Source organism: Dendrobates tinctorius, unplaced genomic scaffold (genome assembly GCF_039654945.1).
Source record: "Dendrobates tinctorius isolate UK_male_01 unplaced genomic scaffold, ASM3965494v1 ptg000111l, whole genome shotgun sequence".
NCBI lineage: Eukaryota > Metazoa > Chordata > Amphibia > Anura > Dendrobatidae > Dendrobates > Dendrobates tinctorius.
Genome location: NW_027361779.1, coordinates 14838222 through 14861588, shown reverse-complemented (window position 1 = coordinate 14861588; position 23367 = coordinate 14838222). Strand labels below are relative to the sequence as shown.

General features: G+C 44.7%; 1 protein-coding gene across 1 annotated transcript in view; it reads right to left on the bottom strand.

Moving 5' to 3' along the window:
• Window positions 1–23367, bottom strand: part of MMS22L (MMS22 like, DNA repair protein) — a 147817-nt gene that overhangs the window by 82572 nt on the left and 41878 nt on the right. Inside the window, exons 6-9 of the mRNA XM_073589524.1 lie at window positions 17934–18027; window positions 13963–14093; window positions 12554–12667; window positions 8389–8568 (exon numbers count right to left, since the gene is read on the bottom strand). Of these exons, the coding sequence (XP_073445625.1) occupies window positions 8389–8568; window positions 12554–12667; window positions 13963–14093; window positions 17934–18027 (519 nt within the window). The remainder of the gene's footprint in view (window positions 1–8388; window positions 8569–12553; window positions 12668–13962; window positions 14094–17933; window positions 18028–23367) is intronic.

Here is a 23367-nt window from a genome sequence, read left to right as displayed (position 1 = left end):
TCTTCATTCGGCGGATCCGTCAAAAAAACAGATCCAGTGGCTTCCATTCACATCAGTTAGGAACGGATCCGCTTTCCGCCTTTTTGGTGGATTTTAACTGACACAAAAAACTGAAGTGTGAAACAGGCCTAAGCCGTGTGACAGCTTGCTTTTTTGCAAGACAAGTTGTACTTTTGAAAGACAACTTCTATTTTAGCGCATGATGTACTGGAAAGAGGGGGAAAAATTCCAAGTGCAGTGAAAAAACCACAGTTCAGCAATAAAGTTTTTTATTAGCAGCGTTCATTTTGCAGTACAAATGACCTGGCAATATTATTTTCCAAGTGAGTATGATAACGCAGATACAAAACATGTACAGTTTTTGTATAAATCAAGTTTATTGAGGTATTTATATATGTCAATCATTATTAACAGAAAGAGAAAAGAACATACAGCTTCTACTTTCACAGACAAAAAAGAATTTTATAACAACTATGACAGTTTTGCTCTAGAAAATCATACATATGAAACAAATTACGAATGAGCGCCTGAAGTGCTTGTTCATGTAGGCAATTAACATGAGTACAACTTTGTCTATAGCTGAATTAAATTTTAAATAAGAAGGTACCTAGACTAAGGGTACCGTTACACTAAGCGATGCACCAGCGATCCCGACAACGATATGGATCGCTGGTGCATCGCTAAGTGGTCGCTAGTGAGCTGCCACACAGGCAGATCTCACCAGCGACATAGCTGGGGACGGGGATCGCTACTTACCTGTCAGATGCGGCGATCCCGACGTCCTCCCACCCGCGTCCACGCGTCGCTCGTGGGTGCCACAGGAAGCCCAGCAGGAAGCGCCCGACGAGAAATGATCCAGGACCTTCACGCTCGATCAGCGATAACCAGCCGGGGAGCCGGTAGCAGGTAAGTATCAGACATAGCGATATCGCTGCTGCGTCACAAAACCAGTGTCGTTTCAGCGATATTGCTAGCGATCTCGCTGTAACGGGGGCTTTAGATTCTAGGTCTGTGAAAGAATAGAAGATAGAGAAGAAAAAGGGAAGGTAGAAAGGATAGAAGAAAAAACAAAAGGGGGGGGAGGTGGGGGTTTCAAGGAGTAGGGTAGAAGATGTGATCCCATCCTGTAGACAGACTCATATGACCTACTGTCTATGGATCCAACAACCAAGAATCCAATTCCGGCGATTCTCTAAATATAACCCAGGAGGCCCAAGTGTTATATACCTTTCCAGTGTTACCACTCAATTGTCCTATCAATTGTTCCATCCTATGTCGTTGAGTTCCATCACCAAATCAGAGCGTGAGGGAACCTTTTACTGTTTCCAAAATCTAGGAATCACGCTCCTAGTAGCAGTGAGAATATGCCTAAGACGACTAAGGTGTTGCTGGATAAATTAAGTTTAATTCAAAACATGTATAGTTTTTATTTTGTTAAAGTGGTGAAAAAAATTCAGAAATTTGTTAAAAAAACAAACAAAAAAAACCAGTTGCTTGTGTCGCCAATTTCTGAGAGCCATAATGTTTAAAATTTTCACACATATGAACCGGTCTGATAACTTGCTTTGCGCCCCGAGAAGACATTTTTATTGATAATCACTTTTGGGGGTAGATGCGATGGTTTGATTGCCTCTTATTACATTTGCGGCAACCAAAAAACTACGATTCGGGGGTTATGATTGCTTTTCTTGATAACGAACGGATTGATTCATTTTATTATATTTTGATAGATGGGACTTTTATGAACATAGCACTACCAAATGTGTTCTTTAATTTTCTTTATATCTTAATTTTTTAATGGAGGAAGGAGGTGTGATTTGAACGTTTGCATTTTTTGGATTTATTCTACATTTTTAAAAAACATTTTTTTCACTTCACTGTACGTATTTATTAGTCCCTTTAGGGATTACTTGTGCTACATATGAAGCGATGGCCGGGAAACCACCATGATACACAAGATGAGGTGCAAACAACAAAGGGTAAATTTATTGCAAGGCAAGGAATGAAGTGCATAAGAGGGTGCAAACAGGGGTATGCAGTGGCAAAAGATAATTTACAAGAGTTTGTATTCTTTAGCTGGGCCATCAAATAGCATTGCTCCAACTATTACAGGATCAATATATTTCACACAGGTAAAGCCAAACAATAAACAAAGAATGAGGCTACTCTAGGTATAACCTCACTGGCCTCTACTAAACAGGCCACCCGGCTGTCGTGTTCTGTCTGAATACACTAGGCCCTGACATGTGCACAAACTGGAACAAACTCACGGTAACGTTGGCAGATCCGTGAAACGTGGTCTTCTTCTTGCTTCAGGGTCCGAGAGGTGCTCCTGGAAACTGTAAGTCCCTTTCTCGGTCTCTTCATGGCTTCTCAAAATAGCACAGGACAGCCACCTTTGCTACACCCAAATTGTGTCCAATTTCACAAGTCCACTACATCCCAGGCTGTGCGACCTTTTACACAGCTACATGCTCAGCCATTCTCTCCAGCAGCTTCCAGCTCACACCCTCTCAGTCTCAACTCCTCCCCTCCTCAGCCTTGGATAGTTCATTAGCACAGTCTTTTGCAGGGGGAGCAGAACATTACATCACACCAAACAAGGGGGTGCCATCTCTAAAGTGGCAGCGCGTTTCTTACTGTTCATAACAACACCACCCCCTACACATATAGCAATGACACAGCACTGCAGTACATAGCAGAAATCACAGTCTCCTATGAATGCCAGAGACAGGATGGCTTTCACAAGAGAACCAAGATGACAGGCATCGGGATCTTCAGCAGACCCGACTGTCATGGTAACCCATGAGGTCATGGGTGCACTGATGTAATGAAGTGCACCCCTGCCTGTGTGTGTTAAATGCAACTGCCAGAGACTGACAACGACATTTAACATGGTCACAGAGTTCCACTCAACCCACAGCTGCTAGAGGCAGATGATGGCTGAATACTTCAGGATCTGGAGGTCAGGTCAGGGAGCTGGCATTCGACGTACCAGTTCACCCTGTGTCGAAAAAAATAATAACATAATATCAACATGTAGCTGTCTGCTCTACCTTGGCTGGTTTTCAAAAATAGCAGGGACGGGACGTCGTTTTTTTTTTTATATATTAGGTTAAACCAACCTTAACACTCTTTAGTGCCACATGAAAAGCACTGAAGAGTGCAAGTTTGTAGGGGCTTGAAAAATTATGTATTAACAGGATATAGTCGGGAAAATAATTATTTGATTGATATACTGCCGAAGTTTTCCTACCTTCATTTATCGTAGGTACACTTCAAGTGTGAGATGCCGTATCTTAGAAAAAAGAAAAAAAATCCAGAAAATCACATTGCATGATTTTTACATAATTAATTTGCATTTTACTGTATGAAATAAGTATTTGATACAATAGAAAAACAGAACTTTGGTACAGAAACCTTTGCTTGCAATTGCAAAGGTCAGACGTTTCCTGTAGTTTTTGATCAAGTTTTCACACACTGCAGCAGGGATTTTGGCCCACTCCTCCATACAGTTCTCTTCCAAATCCTTCAAGTTTCGTGACTGTTGCTGGGCAACACTGAGTTTCAGCTCCCTCCAAAGATTTTCTATTGGGTTCAGATCTGGAGACTACAGGACCTTCTTCAAGGCCTTAGCTGCCCTGTGTTTTGGGCCATTGTCCTGCTGGAAGACCCAGACACGACCCATCTTCATTGCTCTCACGATGCATGGCCACATCCATCCTCTCTTCAATAAAGTGCAGTCGTCCTGACCCCTTTGAAGAAAAGCACACTTAGGCTAAGTGCCTACATTGCAGAAATGCTGCAGAATTTTCCACAGCATTTCCGCAACTCCCTGCCGCGGGTAAAACGCATGCAAAATTTGCATGCATTGTCTCGCAAAACACTAGCATTTTGCAAGCGTTTTTAGCTTGCAGAATGCTAGCGCTTTCCAAGCGATTTGAAGCTTCGCTTGGAAAAGTGATTGACAGGTTGGTCACACTTGTCAAGCATAGTGCTTGACAAGTGTGACCAACTTTTTCCTACTGATGCTGCCTATGCGGCATCAATAGTAAAAGATAGAATGTAAAAAATAATTTAAAAAAATTAAAAATAGGGATATACTTACCTTCTGTTGGCCTCTTTGTCCCGCCTCTCAGCCACGCTGCCAGCATCTTCTGTTCCCAGGGATGCTTTGCGACAATGACCTTTGATGATGTAGCATCACGCGAGACTGCTACGTCATCAGAGGTCTTTCGTGCAATGCATCCCTGGGAACGGAAGATGCTGGCAGCGTAACTGAGAGGCGGGAAGGACTCCGGGGGCCGTCAGAGGTTAAGTATATTCCGATTTTTTATTTTAATTCTATTTTTTTACAGGGATATGGTACCCAGGGTATGGAGGAGAGTCTTCTCTCCTCCAGACCCCGGGTACCATCCACACATGAAGCACTCATTTTACGCATGGTGGGCATAGCAATGTGGACACACAGCTTTAAAGTATGAGGTTTCCCCCCACCATGCTTCATGATTGGGACGGTGTTCTTGGGGTTGTACTCATCCTTCTTCCTCCAAACACGGCATCTGACCACAGGACCTTCTCCCATGCCTCCTCTGGAATATCCAGATGGTCACTGGCGAACTTCAACTGGGCCTAGCATGTGTTGGCATAAGCATAGGGACCTTGCTGCCCTGCAGGTTTATAATCCATGACAGCGTAGTGCGCTACTAATGATAATGTTTGAGACTGTGGTAACAGCTCTCTTCAGGTCATTGACCAGGTCCTCCTTTGTAGCCCATCTCAGCCTTGTGCAGGTGTACAATTTTGTCCCTGGTGTCCTTAGACAGCTCTTTGGATTTGGCAGTGGTGGAGATGTTGGAGTCTGATTGAGTGTGTGGACAGGTGTCTTTTATACAGGTAACAAGTTCAAACATGTACAATTAATACAGGTAAAGAGTGCAGAGTACGAGGGCTTCTTAAAGAAAAACTAACAGGTCTGTGAGAGCCAGAATTCTTGCGGGTTGGTAGGTGTTCAAATCATTATTTCATGCAATGTAATTATTTAAATGTCATATAATGTGATTTACTGTTTTTATTTTTAGATTCTGTCTCTCACAGTTTAAGTGTACCTATGATAAAAATTACAGACCTCTCCAGTCTTTGTAGATGGGGAAAACGTGCAAAATTGGAAGTGTATCAAATGTATGTATGTAACCCCTTCTCATGTGCAGTACCATGAAATCAATTGTGCTATATAAATAAATAATAAAATGCTTATTTTCCCCACAGTATCTATTCTCTGTAATATCTATTATATATCAGATATCCTTCCATCATCTATCTACATCTTTATGTAAGATTGCTTTACTACTTTTGTAAACTAGCTTTAAAGTTACATACAGCATTATAGTATGTAAAAGATTATGTTAAAAATCCATTGCAAATGGATGTCATCCATAGCACATGGATGCTAGGCAAGAAAATAATCACATATTCGCATTGCACTCGCGCATGCCATGAGTTCAGCCATACTGATTCCACACCGGAGCGGGACTGGACCGATTTTTTTATCCACAATTGGGAGCGAGTCCTAAGGGCCTGTGCACACGTTGTGGATTCGTATGCGGATCCGCAGTGGATATGGCCCTGCGGATGCGCAGCAGTTTTCCATGGGATGTACAGTACCATGTTATCCTATGGAAAACAAAAAAACGCTGTGCACATGCTGCGGAAAATTCCGTGCGGAAACGCAGCGGTTTATTTTCCGCAGCATGTCAATTTTTTGTGCGGATTCCGCAGCGTTTTTACACCTATTCCATTATAGAAATCCGCAGGGGTAAAAACGCAGGAGAAATCTGCAGGTAAAATGCAGGCATATTTACCTGCGGATTCTGCAGATTCTGCAGATTCCACGCGGAAAAATCCGCAGACGAATCCGCAACGTGTGCACACACCCTAAGGGTAAAATATGTATTCAATAAATAAAGATTTTACCTGTTAATTGAGCATTTTGACAATGAATCATCAGTTCAAGAGGAGAAAGAAGCAGATTTCTCTAATAGGATATATTACATAGTTTGTTTCCACATGTATTATTGATTTATAGAAATAATTTGAAAAAAATAGAAGTCATATTTTTCCTCTAAGTCTTAAAGGGGGTTATTCAATACTTATTTTTGTGCATGAAACTAACAGGCAGAAAGTTACCAATCTGACTGTGTACCTGGAGATTCCCCTGCTTCAATGCAATTCACCAATTCACCACTCATCAACAGAGCAGCTCTTCCGTTTCTGCTCTGGAGATGATGTGTCACTGCTGGCGGGCGTTATGCTGACTGGCAGCCGACTCCTTATAGTTAGGCAGCGGGGAGCAGCCTATCAATCAGCACAACATCGGAAGTGAGCAGAGGGGAAGAGAAGACACTGCTCTGTCGTGGAGGCAGCAAAAGCCACAGACTTGCTGGCAGTAGTGGTCTGTAACTGCTCTGACCTGACAAAGATTGGCACTGGGCACAACAAGCAGGTAGCTACAGTGGGGGAAATAAGCATTTGATCCCTTGCTGATTTTGTAAGTTTGCCCACTGACAAAGACATGAACAGTCTATAATTTTAAGGGTAGGTTAATTTTAACATTGAGAGACAGAATATCAAAAGTAAAATCCAGAAAATCACATTGTATAAATTATATAAATTAGCATTTTGCAGTGAGAAATAAGTATTTGATCCCTCTGGCAAACAACACTTACTACTTGGTGGCAAGCACAGCAGTCAGACTTTTTTGTAGCTGATGATGAGGTTTGCGCACATGTCAGGAGGAATTTTGGTCCACTCCTCTTTGCAGATCATCTCAAAATCATTAAGATTTTGAGGCTGTCACTTGGCAACTCGGAGCTTCAACGCCCTCCATAAGTTTTCTATGGGATTAAGGTCTGGAGACTGGCTAGGCCACTCCATGACCTTAATGTGCTTCTTTTTGAGACACTCATATGTTGCCTTGGCTGTATGTTTTGGATTATTGTCTTGCTGGAAGATCCAGCCATGATCCATTTTTAATGTCCAAGCGGAGGGAAGGAGGTTGTCACTCAGGATTTCACGGTACATGGCTCCATCCATTCTCCCATTGATGTGGTGAAGTCGTCCTGTGCCCTTTGCAGAGAAACACCCCCCAAAACATAATGTTTCCACCTCCATCCTTAACAATGGCGACTGTGTTCTTTCGGTCATAGGCAGCATTTGTGGTCTCATCTGACCCCAGCACCTTCTCCCAATCACTCACAGAATCATCCAGGTGTTCATTGGCAAACTTCATACAGGCCTGCACTTGTGCCTTCTTGAGCAGGGGGACCTTGCGGGCCCTGCAGGATTTTAAACCTTTACAGTGTAATGTGCTACCAATGGTTTTCTTGGTGACTGTGGTCCCAGCTGCCTTGAGATCATTAACAAGTTCCCCCCATGTAGTTTTAGGCTGATCTCTCACCTTCCTCATGATCAAGCATATCCCACGAAGTGAGATTTTACATGGTGTCTCAGATCGATGTCGATTGACAGTCGTTTTGTATGTCTTCCATTTTCTTACTATTGTTCCAACAGTTGCCCCCTTTTCACCCCGTGCCTTACGTATGGTTTTGTAGCCAATTTTTGTGCAGGTGTATGATCTTGTCCCTGACATCCTTAGAAAGCTCTTTGGTCTTGCCCATGTTGTAGAGGTTAGAGTCTGACTGATTGAGGCTGTGGACTGGAGTTTTTTTTTTTTTACAAAGGTGACTATGTTAGACGGCTGTCTTCAATGCAGGTAATGAGTTGATTAGGAGCGTCTAACTAGTCTGTAAGAGCCAGAACTCTTAATGGTCGGTAGGGGATCTAATACTTATTTCTCAATGCAAAATGCAAATAAATATAGGTTATACAATGTGATATTCTGAATATTAATTTTGATATCTCTCAATGTTAAAATTTACCTACCCTTAAAATTATAGAATGTTCATGTCTTTGTCAGTGGGCAAACTTACAAAATTAGCAAGGCATCAAATACTTATTTCCCCCACTGTAGCAACGACTTGCCTATAAGTTCTTAGTTCTGCAGCAAAAAGCAATACAATTCCGGGAGGAAAACCCCTTTAACACATGGCTGCCAATTCATTAGTTTTTCTGCCGTTGTTCAGGATTTGGTGCTACAAACACAGAGAGGAAGCAGAAGCAAAGCGATGCCTTTGCTCCTGCTACAGTTTGGGTCTGCGATCGAGCAGCCCTGTAAGGGATTACAGAGTGAGTTGTGTGAGGCCCCCTACTGCATCTCACCAGGAGAATGACTGGGGGCTCCAAAGGTCCTATTCACAGATCAGATAAAAATAAACAAGGGCTCAAATACTGCTCAAAATTCATAAAAAAAAAACAATCACAAACACTCACATTATTTTCGGCAATGCCATTGCGATCAAGACGATATAATGGTGACAGATGTGAAATTAACCACCAGCAGAATCCCAAGGGGTCTTTACATTGCACCACACTAAAAATAGGGTGTGCTCCACTTTCACTTGATCCCTGAAGTAAATGCCTCAATATAGCACTCACTAATGTCCAGAAACTCTGAAATAAAATGTAAAAAAATTAAAAAGTTTATAAAAAAAAAAAATAAATCACGGTCTGTTCCTACATAAACTACAGCTTACATAGGCACAATTAGGTCTTCTTTGTTAACCCCTTGGCATAACAGCCAGTAGCTAAAAGCGTCTCCACTATTAAAGAGAAATTAATATTCATTGCCCTCCACCCCCATGGGCGTGGAATGCAGTGAATATTCATTGTTCTTTAGCAGTGGGCACAGGAGTTAGCCACAGCCACCGGTTCCTGCCTCCAGTGATCTACTGCTCTGCCGCTCCCCCACCACTGCCAGAGCAGGTGTATCTGCACTATAATACGCAACCCCCATTTTCCTCCACAGTTTTGCTGTGTCTTGTAGTCTGAAAAATACTGTAGTTTGTTGTAATAGCCTGGCTTTTATGCGCACATCAACAGAGCCGTGCCGGTGACAAACATTTAGATAAAAAAGGTATTGTCCTAGTCATGGACAACCCCTTTAATCCCTATTTACAGGATATGATTATGATTCCATAAAAGGGGCTTTCCACCCTAAGGTTAGACCCCAGCAGTCATTTATTGTTCCCTATAGAACTCTCATAAAGGCAACAAAGAAAAGAGAAGATTTGACCAATTACCGTTGACAACATTGCTAGGCTTTCTATTTTGATGAGGTCTAACCTCTATATGTTCATTTGTTCAGATATGAAAACTTTACATTTGTGCTGGAGAAAATCCAGGGGCAGGGTGCTGCTGTACCCACTGTGTATTTTGGAGGAAGAAGAGAGGACAGCACTGCAGTAACCATTGTAGGTAATGGTGGGCGAGCATGGCACTGCTGTGAGGATCGGATGTATGGTGGAGGACTAAGCCCTGCTAAGGTTATAGTGGTGGAAGACAGCCGTAAGGACTGCAATGAATACTATGAAGAAATGGGAGAATGTTATGAATGAGTCACCGGAGGAGGAAAAAACAAAAATACAAGCTAAGTCTAGAAAACCGGAGAGGTTGGTAGCTAGCGGATTGCAGACCCCTGATCCTATTCACAACAACTAACAGTAGCCGTGGGGTGTTCCTACGGTGGTCCTAGACACCTCGTTCACAGCCGGAGAACTAAATAAACCTAAAGAAAGAAAGGGGAAATCTAAACTGCCCCAGAGCAGACCCCAAAGCAATAGACAGCCCTCAACATGTATTGACGGTGAAAACAGATGAAAAGACAAACACAGACAGAAAGACAGGCTGAGCAAATGATGGGGTCTTCACTAACTAGATAGGACAGGAAAGAAAAGCAACTACCTGCAATCACGCAAAAACCCTGCCAAAAATAATGACCAACACGTCTGATAGAAAAGGCCCTGAAGTCACTAGACTTCAAAATCACTATATCAGCACACATGTATATTCTGAAAACAGAGCAAAGAGATCAACTGATCAGAGACAAAAATGGAGTTCAGCCAGTCTCAACCAGGGCTGGCTGAACACAAACACTAAGTAAACCAGACAAAATCTCATGGAACAATAGCAGAGCAAAAACTTAGCTTTAGTAGACAGGACTAAACTGGAGGCCAGAGCTCAGAGCAGAGAGGATCACCAGCAACACAGCAGGGCGTTGGCGGCCTTATATCCACTCAGAGATTCCGGATGTCCAATCACACTCCACCTGTTCAGATGACAGGTTTTTCCCATCCAAATCAATTTCACTACCTCCTTTCACCAGCAGAGGGAGTTCATCGGACATCAAAGGTGAAGGAGAAAATGAGCTCATAACAGGAGAACATAGCACTGCTGTGAGCATCGGATGTATGGTGGAAGACTAAGCGCTGCTAAGGTTATAGTGGTGGAAGACAGCCGCAAGGACTGCAATGAATACTATGAAGAAATGGGAGAACATGGCACTGCTGTGAGCATCGAATACAGTTGTGGCCAAAAGTATTGACACCCCTGCAATTCTGTCAGATAATACTCAGTTTATTCCTGAAAATGATTGCAAACACAAATTCTTTGGTATTATTATCTTCATTTAATTTGCCTTAAATGAAAAAACACAAAAAGAATTGTCCTAAAGCCAAATTGGATATAATTCCACACCAAACATAAAAAAGAGGGTGGACAAAAGTATTGGCACTGTTCGAAAAATCATGTGATGCTTCTCTAATTTGTGTAATTAACAGCACCTGAACTTACCTGTGGCACCTAACAGGTGTTGGCAATAACTAAACCACACTTGCAGCCAGTTGACATGGATTAAAGTTGACTCAACCTCTGTCCTTGTGTGTACCACATTGAGCATGGAGAAAAGAAAGAAGACCAAAGAACTGTCTGAGGACTTGAGAAACCAAATTGTGAGGAAGCATGAGCAATCTCAAGGCTACAAGTCCATCTCCAAAGACCCGAATGTTCCTGTGTCTACCGTGCGCAGTATCATCAAGAAGTTTAAAGCCCATGGCACTGTGGCTAACCTCCCTAGATGTGGACTGAAAAGAAAAATTGACAAGAGATTTCAACGCAAGATTGTGCAGATGTTGGATAAAGAATCTCGACTAACATCCAAACAAGTTCAAGCTGCCCTGCAGTCCGAGAGTAGAACAGTGTCAACCCGTACTATCCATCGGCGTCTGAATGAAAAGGGACTGTATGGTAGGAGACCCAGGAAGACCCCACTTCTTACCCCGAGACACAAAAATGCCAGGCTGGAGTTTGCCAAAACTTACCTGAAAAAGCCTAAAACGTTTTGGAAGAATGTTCTCTGGTCAGATGAGACAAAAGTAGAGCTTTATGGGCAAAGGCATCAACATAGAGTTTACAGGAGAAAAAAAGAGGCATTCAAAGAAAACAACACGGTCCCTACAGTCAAACATGGCGGAGGTTCCCTGATGTTTTGGAGTTGCTTTGCTGCCTCTGGCACTGGACTGCTTGACCGTGTGCATGGCATTATGAAGTCAGAAGACTACCAACAAATTTTGCAGCATAATGTAGGGCCCAGTGTGAGAAAGATGGGTCTCCCTCAGAGGTCATGGGTCTTCCAGCAGGACAATGACCCAAAACACACTTCAAAAAGCACTAGAAAATGGTTTGAGAGAAAGCACTGGAGACTTCTAAGGTGGCCAGCAATGAGTCCAGACCTGAATCCCATAGAACACCTGTGGAGAGATCTAAAAATGGCAGTTTGGAGAAGAAACCCTTCAAATATCAGGGACCTGGAGCAGTTTGCCAAAGAAGAATGGTCTAAAATTCCAGCAGAGCATTGTAAGAAACTCATTGATGCTTACCGGAAGCGGTTGGTCGCAGTTATTTTGGCTAAAGGTTGTGCAACCAAGTATTAGGCTGAGGGTGCCAATACTTTTGTCTGGTCCATTTTTGGAGTTTTGTGTGAAATGATCAATGTTTTGCTTTTTGCTTCATTCTCTTTTGCGTTTTTTCATTGAAGACAAATTAAATGAAGATAATAATACCAAAGAATTTGTGTTTGCAATCATTTTCAGGAAGAAACTGAGTATTATCTGACAGAATTGCAAGGGTGTCAATGCTTTTGGCCACAACTGTATATGGTGGAAGACTAAGCCCTGCTAAGGTTACAGTGGTGGAAGACAGCCGCAAACATCTGCAGTGAATACAGGATGAAATGAGAGAACATGGCACTGCTGTGACCACCATGTGTGTGATGTAGACACAGGTTGTGGTATACCAGCCGTCCTTTGCAGAGTATTAGTGTTAGATATGAAGAGCTGGTTCCAAGTCCACAGCTAGCTTTGCCCTGGCCTGTGAGGTGTCAAACACGATTCATCATTTGCAGTTGTTATTCCCCAAGTTACTGTTCTTTTTTTATTTTGTGGTGTTCACTTAACAGGAGGAAACGTAATAACGGATCAGGCACTTGGAGCACATAAGAGAGACTGAAGTACAAGTCACCCCAATATAATGTAAGCAGAAGACTTGGTGCAGTACTACATTAGGATAGCAATTTCAGCAGACTTCTGACACTCCTGTTCACCTCTGAAGAAGATCCTTTGCTTCTATGATCAAGAAGTTGAATGAGTAAAGTCCACATTTCCTTAATACAGGGACAAGGGTAAATATGACTACTCAGCACTTCAGAAGGGCGAACCTGATGGGAAAACAAACAACGTTATTGATTTCAGATTTAGGTCAGTATTACAATACTTATCACTATTTTTAAATTAACGCGCCACATAAAAATAAGGAGTAAAAAGTCTATTTAAAGTAGATCCGTCACCAGATTTCACACCATGAATTACATACATTATTTAGATCTCCAACACATAAAATGCGTGGTGTGCTTACTTTGAAGATCCGTGTAAAAATATATGTATACTGTCTTGTAAAAGTGTTTTTGATGAATATGAAAAGACTCATTTTACATCAAAGTAAGTACACCAGCCCCATCAAGTCTGAGATCCCTTTGATAATGTACACTGTTTAATTTGTGAAATCTGGTGGCAGATCTTATTTGAAAAGGAATGTCTGGGAGTTTTATACAGATGGCATATCTTTAGGATAGATCATCAATATCTGATCAGTGGGGGTGCAACACCCCCTGCAGATCAGATAGTCCTGGTGCCAGCTGGATGTGCTGAGTTGTGGAGCTGCACAGTGCCATTAACTGGGTACTGGGCTGGTACTGCACAACCACCCCCTATTTGAACCAATTGTGAGTAGATATGCAGTACCTAGCTGTGGCCATTATATAGCTGGCAGGACTGTGGAAGTCTGCAGCTTGGCAGATCCAGCTGATCTACAGGGGTGCCAAGGTATCGCACTCCCAACCATCAGATATTAATGACCTATTCTAAAAACAGGCCATTAATATTAAAATCCCAAACAACCCCTTTAAAAATATTTTTTTATATTTTCTTCTTTAACTGTAATAGACTTGACAATCCCAGTTTAAGTTAAAAAATGCTCACATTTTCGCTCTATACTATATACACACATACATATATACATATTTTCCATGACCTCTTTGGAGGCATGCAGAATTAAAACTCTAACATTAAATACAAATACAAGAGAAAAAAAAAATAAAAAAAATAAAAAAAACACATTGGCCATGAAAACAGCCGCCATAGCTGCCCGGAATCCACAACTATACATCTGATATATTAAAGCAACTGAAATAAAATAAGGACCCCATTCTTATGTGTTACTTTAGTACACATTTGCCTTGACTTCCAAACTGCCCTATGAGGTGCTATGTCTGTGCAATCAGTGGATATCAGACTGCTTATAATGTACACTCACTGATCAACTGATCAGTGTGTGATGTCTGACTGATGAAAGCAAGAAAGAAGAAACTCAGACAACACAATAATAACAACATTGCAGCTACCAGCAATTCAAACAGCATAAAAGAACATTAAAAAACTACCAATAATGAAGTACCTTTGTATATTTAGTCGCTGACAGCGCAATAAGACTGCACATGAGGTTTTTACAGTAATCCTCAAATAAGCTCACATTTGTTAAGTTTTCTCCAATCAGATTGATATATTGATGGGCATAAACAATTTGACCTGTATATTAAAAAGAGAAGAATAAAACATTAAGGCTATGTGCAAACGTTGCAGATTTTTTGCGGATCTGCAGCGTTTATTCTGTACGGAATTGCACCAAATCCACAAAGGATTGCTCAAGCAATGTTAATCAATGGGAATTCAGAATTGGTGTGCACATGCTGCGGAAAATTCTGTCCTGATTAGCAGCGTTTTACTTTCCGCAGCATGTCAATTCTTTTTGCGGATCTGCAGCGTTTCTGCACCCATTGACTTACATTGAGTCAGTCAAATCTGCAGCAAAAACGGAGGTGTAAAAAGTCTGGCGGATTTGAGTGCAAAAAACACTGCAGAAAGGAAGAAAGAGTGTGTAGGCCAAGAATATGCGGGTGTCTGTCTGCGTAGCCAGGCATCATCTGATGGGACTACTACTCCCATCCAGCTATGTCTGCTGTCACATATAACAGTAACAGCAAGAGCCGATGATGGGACAGTAGTCCCATCATCCGGCGACTGTGTTCAATTGCAAAACAAAAAAAAACAGTCATACTTAAACACATAATCCGCATCTCCTGCAACAAAAATAAATAAACCACCGTATACTCCCTGTCCACCATAGTCCAGGTAATCCAGACTGTCCCACAACGATCTCACGTGTAGAACAGTCACAACGGGAGATGTGACTGCTCTCCCTGGCCTCCGGTGATACACTACGGGAGGGATCACCTCCTGTCAGTGTATCACTGCATTGCCGTGAGATTTCACAGGAGTACATCAGCTGATCAGCTCCGGTTCTCACTTGCAGCTCTCTCTCCGTGAGAGCACGAACTCCGGTGAACTGTCAGTGATACACTGCGGGAGGGATTACCTCCTGTCAGTGTATCACCAGAGGCAGAGTAGAGCAGTCGCATCTCCTGATGTGACTGTTCTACACGTGAGATCGTTGTGGAACACTCGGTAAATGGACTACGTTGGACAGGGAGTATTTATGTTGGTTTCTTATTTTATTTTTGTTGCAGGAGACGAGGGAGTTGGGGATTAGGCGATGGTATGGTAAATTAAGATTCAATAAACGAGTCTGTGTGATTATTTCCATTAAATGACTTTATTCTGGCTGTGTCTTTATTTACCGTGTAACTATAGGATTAGTAATGGATAGGTGTCTTATAGACGCTTCTCCATTACGAATTTGTGGGCTTGATGTCACCAGACAATACAAAGGTGACATCAACCTCACAAATATTACTCCACTTGCCACATCCACAGGGTAAGTGGGAAGGGCGAGGCTAAGTGTCAGAATTAGCGCATCTATAAGATGTGCCATTTCTAGCGCGGCTGAGAGCTGATGTTTTTAGCCTGGGGGGTGTCAATATCATATCCATGGCCCCTTCCCAGGCTATTAATATCAGCCTGCAGCTGTCTGCATTGCCTTGGCTGGTTCAATTTTGTAGGGGGACCACATGGCAATTTTTTTCTGGGTTACCCCTGTAAACTAGCCAGTAAAGGCTAAACAAACATCTGTGAGCTGATATTAATAGCCTGGGAACCTTTATAGCTATTGGCTCCTTCCAAGAATATTAACATTAGTCCTGAGCCGTCAGCTTTCCCTCTGCTGGTTAAGAAAATTACACGGGAGCTCACGCAATTTTTTTTTTTTTTTAATTGACTCAATGTAAGTCAATGGGTGCAGAAACGCTGTAGACCCGCAAAAAGAATTGACATGCTGTGGAAAATAAAACGCTGCGAATCAGGATGGAGTTTCGGTGCAATTCCACGCAGAAAAAACACTGCGGATCAGCATCAAATCCGCAATGTGTGCACATAGCCTAACAATTAACGTGCAAGAAAACTGACTTCTGCGCTATGATAATAACAGTCTGCATTGTCCTGTTGCTGACAGGGCAGAGGAGGAAGGCTCCTGATGCAGCCAGTCATCTTACAGCCAGATACAAATCGGCGAGAGGAACCCCTTTCAAGAGGTTAAGGACACCTTCTGTGGGATGTATTTTTTGTTTCTATTGGGCATTATTAAAAATATTTGATCTTAAGGGTATGTTTCCACGGTCCGTAACGGCAGCGCTTTGGATACAGCTCTGTCCAAAGCGCTGCCTGCTTTTGTACGCGCAGCGATTCCGCATGTGTTTATTGAACACATGCGGAACAACTGCATCCTATAGACGTGATATTTATCTTGCGGAGACCGAGCTGTCTGTTCTGTTCCTGATCTAAGGATCTGGGCTTTTAGTTGAGATGAATCTGTGCTGCACTTTATATACATGCTCAGTAGTGAGGCAGGGCTGTGGGGTCGGAGATGAGATGAATCTATGCTGCACTTTATGTACATGCTGAATAGTGAGGCAGTGCTGTGGGGTCGGAGGTGAGATGAATCTATGCTGCACTTTATGTACATGCTCAGTAGTGAGGCAGGGCTGTGGGGTCGGAGGTGAGATGAATCTATGCTGCACTTTATGTACATGCTCAGTAGTGACCAGTGCTGTGGGGTCGGAGGTGAGATGAATCTATGCTGCACTTTATGTACATGCTCAGTAGTGAGGCAGTGCTGTGGGATCGGAGGTGAGATGAATCTGTGCTGCACTTTGTGTACATGCTCAGTAGTGACCAGTGCTGTGGGGTCAGAGGCGAGATGAATCTGTGCTGCACTTTATGTATATGCTCAGTAGTGACCAGGGCTGTGGGATCGGAGGTGAGATGAATCTGTGCTGCACTTTGTGTACATGCTCAGTAGTGACCAGTGCTGTGGGGTCAGAGATGAGATGAATCAGTGCTGCACTTTATGTACATGCTCAGTAGTGAGGCTGGGATGTGGGGTCGGAGGTGAGATGAATCTATGCTGCACTTTATGTACATGCTCAGTAGTGAGGCAGGGCTGTGGGGTCGGAGGTGAGATGAATCTATGCTGCACTTTATGTACATGCTCAGTAGTGACCAGTGCTGTGAGGTCAGAGGTGAGATGAATCTGTGCTGCACTTTATGTACATGCTCAGTAGTGAGGCAGTGCTGTGGGATCGGAGGTGAGATGAATCTGTGCTGCACTTTGTGTACATGCTCAGTAGTGACCAGTGCTGTGGGGTCGGAGGTGAGATGAATCGGTGCTGCACTTTATGTACTTACTCAGTAGTGCCCAGGGCTGTGGAGCTGTGTTGTCTGTGTCCATTTTGGCGGCGTCAAAGTCGGTGTAAAATGGTCCCTTATGGGCGATGCACACAAAAGCCGTCTTCCATAGCGTGTCCATATCGGACATTACCTTTCTGAATCCTGCTCATACAGGTACTATACACGTGATCAGGTTTTTAAATACATCAGTTAGGGACTGCTCTGATATGGGTATACCTTGACGTTTGGTAGAGCGGCTTAGTATACATTTTTTGCAAAAAACGTATCAACCAAATACCCTGTTTTGTCATCATCTTTTTACTGGCACTTGCTGTTTACTGTTACTTTTTTACAACAGAGTATTTTTATACGTTTGGTTTACTGTGTTTTTCTTTTGGTGGTGTGAACACTGTCATACAGACTTGTTCACTGTGTGCATGGCCCATGTGTTTGTATATAATAAATTGGGTACAATGCAGGATGTGCTGTAAATGTTTTCAAAAGTATTTGGGATAGTTATGAAACGTCCTATAAATGTCTGTCCTATTCCTGATCTAAGGATCTCAGCTTTAAGGTGAGATGAATCTGTCCTGCACTTTATGTACAGGATGTACAGGCTCAATAGTGACCAGTGCTATGGAGGTCAGAGTCATGGAGTCGGAATTCAGGGAAATGGAGGAGATGGAGTCAGTTGGTGGTTACCGACTCCACAGCCCTGACAAGAAGAGATACCGTCAACAGTCATACCTTGCATCTTTTCTCCCAAAATCTGCAGGATTTCCAAAATAGACCAATGTATATCCAGGTGAAGATGAAGCAAATGCCAAGAAGCTGGTAGAACCTATTAAAAAAAAAAGTATATATTTTTCACACTGCTAGTCAATGTTATTTACAGGGAATCTGTCAATAGAATCAATCCTCCCATGTCGGCTACTTGGACATAGGAAGCTGAATAAAATGATACCTTGATATCTGCATACTGATATCTTATTCCACAAAAATCCAGGTTTTTCTTATATAAATGAGGTGTTAAGAGCTATGGGCTGGACACTGACCTGCTCGAGAATCTGCCTCCAGAGCTCACAAAAAAATAAATAATGACAATAAAAATCATTGCCACTAGCCCTACCTCTGTTACTAAAGAAAAAAAGTGTCCAATATTTAAGAATAATTATTACAAAAAGGGGAACAAATTTTAAATGTGTTGTAGTGGTTCATTGTGGTCATAGAAATAAATTAAAGAGCACCTGTCACCCCCCCCCCTAGGGTGTTTTTAACTAAAAGAGCCACCTTCAGCAGCACTAAGGCTATGGTGCACACGCTGCGGTTTTTGCTGCGGATCCGCAGCAGTTCTGCAGACAGTGTACAGTAGCATGTAAATCTATGTGATTTACATTCTGCTGTGCACATGCTGCGGATTTTTAACTGCGGAAAAGCTGCGGTTTTGAATCCGCAGAAAGAAATGACATGTCACTTCTTTTCTGCGGATTCTGCTGCGGTTTACCATCTCCTCCATTGTAGAGGTGATAAACCGCAGGGGAAAAAGGAGATTTTTGTGTACTCACCGGAAAATCTGTTTCTCTTAGCCTCCAATTGGGGGACACAGAACCATGGGTGCTATGCTGCTGTCCACTAGGAGGCGACACTATGCATAATTTGAAAAGATTAACTCTGGCTCCTCCTCTGCAGTATACACCCCTGGACGGCGTCAGCCTTCTCCAGTTTTGTGCAAAAGCATTAGGAGGAACATAACAGAAACAACATAACCATGCCTGTAAGAAGGCTACTATGCACGAGCTCAAAGAACAATATGAGAACTGAACCGTAACAACGGCCCGTAAGGGCAACAGGGTGGGAGCTGTGACCCGCAATTAGAGGCCAAGAGAAAGAGATTTTACGGTGAGTACACAAAAATCTCCTTTACTCTGTCGCCTCATTGGGGGACACAGAACCATGAGACGTCCCAAAGCAGTCCCTGGGTGGGAAGCAATGGACGAATATTGTGCTGACAGGTCCCTAAACTAGGGGCACTGCCGCCTGGAGAACCCGTCTACCCAGGCTCGCGTCCGCTGAGGACTGGGTATGAACTCTGTAGTGTTTTGTAAACGTGTGTAGGCTACTGCAAGTGGCTGCCTTACACACTTGTTGTGCCGAAGTCTGGTGCCGAATGACCCAGGAGGCCCCTACCGCCCGCGTAGAGTGTGCCGTGATACCGGCCAGAAGAGGAGAATTGGTAAGGCGGTAAGCCTCTTGTATGGTGGACTTGATCCACCTGGCAAGGGTAGCTTTGGAAGCCGGCAGACCTTTGCAAACACCTTCTGGAAGAAGGAAAAGGGAATCAGACTTCCGGAAGGGTGCAGTCCTAGACACATATATACGCAATGCCCTGACGAGGTCAAGCGTATGCAGAGCCTTCTCCACTCTATGAACCGGAACCGGGCAAAGGGATGGCAGTGAAATTTCCTCATTGAGGTGGAAGTTGGACACAACCTTCGGAAGGAAGGAAGGGACTGTACGGAGAACCACCTTGTCCTGGTGAAAAGCCAGGAAAGGCCATCTGCAGGAGAGTGCTGACAGCTCAGACACCCTGCGTAGCGAGGTGATTGCCACCAGAAAGACCACCTTCTGTGATAGAAGGCGGAGTGGGACTTCCTTAAGGGGTTCGAAAGGTGGTGCCTGCAATTGAGGTTGCCAGGTTGAGGTCCCACGTTTCCAGTGGACGTCTGTAGGGGGGAACCAATCGGGAAACCTACAGGAGAAAAGTCCTTACTTGCGTCTAGTTAGCAATGTGTCTTTGAAAAAGCACTGAGAGCGCTGACACCTGGCTCTTAAGGGAGCCCAGGGATAGCCTGGCGTCCAGGCCCGATTGGAGAAAGCCAAGTACCTTTGGGAGGGAATAAGGGAGTGGGATCTGGCCGTGAGATTCGCACCAAGTAAAGAAAGCTCTCCAGGCACGGTAATAGATCTTGGCGGAGGCTGGCTTCCGTGCCCTGATCATGGTTCTAATGACGTCCGGTGAGAGCCCTGCCTTGGTTAGAACCCAGGTCTCAAGGGCCACGCCGTCAAATTGAGAGCCCGAGTTCTGGTGGTAGAACGGGCCTTGTGACAAAAGATCGGGACGGTCGGGGAGATGCCAGGGGGCGTCTGCTGTAAGTCGCACGATGTCGGCGTACCATGTACGTCTGGGCCAGTCCGGTGCAATCAGGATGGTTGGAACTCCCTTTTGTTTGATGTTCCTCACGACTCTGGATATCAAGGGGAGAGGTGGAAAAATGTACAGAAGCTGGAACTGGATCCAGTCCTGAACCAGGGCATCTGCTCCGAGCGACCGCGGATCGCGTGTCCTGGCCATGAAATTGGAGACCTTGGCATTGAGATGGGATGCGATTAGGTCGACGTCCGGGGTCCCCCAGCGATGGCAGATCTGGCGAAAAATTTCGGGATGGAGTCCATTCCTTGTCTGCTGAGAAAGTCGGCTTCCCAGTTGTCCACACCCGGAATGTGGACCGCAGAGAGTACCGACCACGTGTCTTCCGCCCAGTGGAGGATATGTGCCACTTCTCTCATCGCCTGGGCACTGTGGGTCCCGCCTTGGTGATTCACATATGCCACCGCCGTGGCATTGTCCAACTGTATCCGTATGTGAGAGGCTGCCAGCAAGTGATGAAAGGCTCTCAGTGCCAGGGAGATGGCTCGGATTTCCAGAATATTGATGGGCAAGGACGCTTCCACTGATGACCACTTGCCTTGTGCCCTGTGATATAGGTGCACCGCACCCCAACCTGTCAAGCTTGCATCGGTGGTCAGAACCTTCCAGTGACCTGAAAGGGTTTTCCTCTTGCAAGCGAAGTTGGCTTGAGCCACCAATGTAGGGACCTCCTGGTTGACGATGTCAACCGGAACTCCCTGTCGAGGGAGAAGGGATTCCTGTCCCAAGACTTGAGGAAGGCTAGTTGAAGAGGCCTGAGGTGAAACTGGGCAAATGGTACCGCTTCCATTGCTGCTGCCATCCTGCTGAGGACTCTCATGGCAAACCGGAGATCGGGAAGGATTGCGGAGGAGTATGTGAACTCCCAGGCGGAGAGCCAGTGTCTTGTCCCTGGGGAGGAGCACCAGACCCCTGGAGGTGTCGAATAGCATTCCCAGGAAGGTCAGAGACTGACTCAGGGTAGTCGATGACTTTTGTAGGTTGATTAACCAGCCCAGGCGACTCAGGGTGTCAATTGTGATTGAGACACTGACCTTGCAATCCTTGAAGGTGGGAGCCTTGATGAGAAGGTCGTCCAGGTACGGAACGACTAGAATGCCTCTGGAGTGCAGCACGTCCATGGTGGCGGCCATGACCTTGGTAAACGTTCTTGGAGCCGTGGCGAGTCCGAACGGTAGAGCGACGAACTGGTAGTGGTTCTGGTTTATCGCGAACCGGAGAAACCTTTGATGGACGGGAGCAATTGGTATGTGAAGATATGCGTCCTGTATATCTATGGAGGCGATATATTCTCCCTGTTCCATGGACGCTATGATGGACCGGAGGGACTCCATGCGAAAATGACGGACCCGTACATATTTGTTGAGCTGCTTTAGGTCTAGTATAGGCCGGACGCTGCCTCCTTTCTTGGGAATTACAAACAGATTGGAGTAGAACCCTCGGAATCTTTCGTTCACGGGAACCGGTACTACGACTCCTGCTTGAAGGAGAAAGGAGACCGCTTGGTGGAAGGCACGAGCCTTGTCTGGTGGTGTTGGTGGAACAGAGAGGAAAAACAGGTTCGGTGGAGTGGAAGTGAACTCTATCTTGTATCCGGAAGACACTATTTCCCTGACCCACCTGTCTACTGTAATAGGCAGCCAGACTTGCTGAAAGAGTAGAAGTCGCCCGCCTACTGGTGGGATATCTTCTGGAGTTTGTGAGTCATGATGAAACGAAGTTCTGAGGTTTTCCTCCCTTGGGTTTCGCTTGGCCTGCATTCGACTGCCAAGTCCTGTCCGGCCTCTGCGCCGTCCGTGGGTTGTCCCTGCGTGCGGAGCGGATGTGATTTTGCGCTGGGCGCGAGACGGATCAGCCCGAAGAATTCTGAAAGGATTGGAATCGTGTTTGGTTTCGCCATTTAAACGTGCGTTTAGGTTTCAGTTGAGGGAGAGAAGTACTCTTACCCCCAGTGGCATTGGATATCATTGTGTCCAACTTTTCACCGAAAAGCCTTCCACTAAGGTACGGAAGATGCGTGAGGGACTTCTCTGAGGCCGAGGCCGCTTTCCATTCCCGCAGCCAGAGGATACGCCGAATCGTAATGGCGTTTGCCGCTATCCCCACTAGACCTCTTGATGAGTCTAGGGCTGCATGAAGCATGTAGTCTGCTACCACTGCTATTTGAACCACTTGATCTGAAAGCCCGGGATTTGAAGCTTGAAGACCATCTTGCAGTTCTTTGGCCCAAGCCAGGATGGCCTTGGCCGCCCAAACTGAAGCGAACGCAGGGGCCAGGGAGGCCCCTGCCGCTTCGAAAACTGAACGAGCCATGGGTTCTACTTGCCTGTCTGCTGCGTCCCTGAGGGTTGAGCTATCGGACAGTGAGAGTAGGGTCTGTGCTGCTAGTCTAGATACTGGGGGGTCCACTTCGGGTGGATCTGTCCACCCTTTGGTGTCCTTCTGTGGGAAGGGGTACCTCGCTTCCAAATATTTGCGATTGGCAAATTTTTTTCACAGGCTGTGAAAACTGCTTAGTAAGTATCGTTTAAAACTCTTGGTGATTAAGGAAGGCCTTAGGCGGTTTCAGAACACTTTCAAAGCTAATCTTGTGTTCTGGGGCTTCCGGGGCTGGGTCTGAAATTTCCAGCACCCGATGGATGGCAGAGATTATGTCCTCAACTAGCGCTGTATTGCTAGGGGGACAAGGTACCACAGACCTCTCCGTTTCGTTGTCTGAGTCGGAGTCACAGATGCCTTCCGAATCCTGCGTATCACTAAGGCGATCCATGGTAGGCGACCTGGGGCGGGGGTCTTCTGTGGTCGGGGATTGCTGTGGTGAACTGCATTGTCTGTCTCTGATAGGGGACTGTCTAGGTGACCTGGAATAACGGAGTCTCTTCCTGGAGGGGGATGACCGTGTGCTATAGGACGACGCAGGTGACCGCGACCTGTGGGTCCGCTTACATCTGTGAGTTCCTTTTGCTGCGTAAC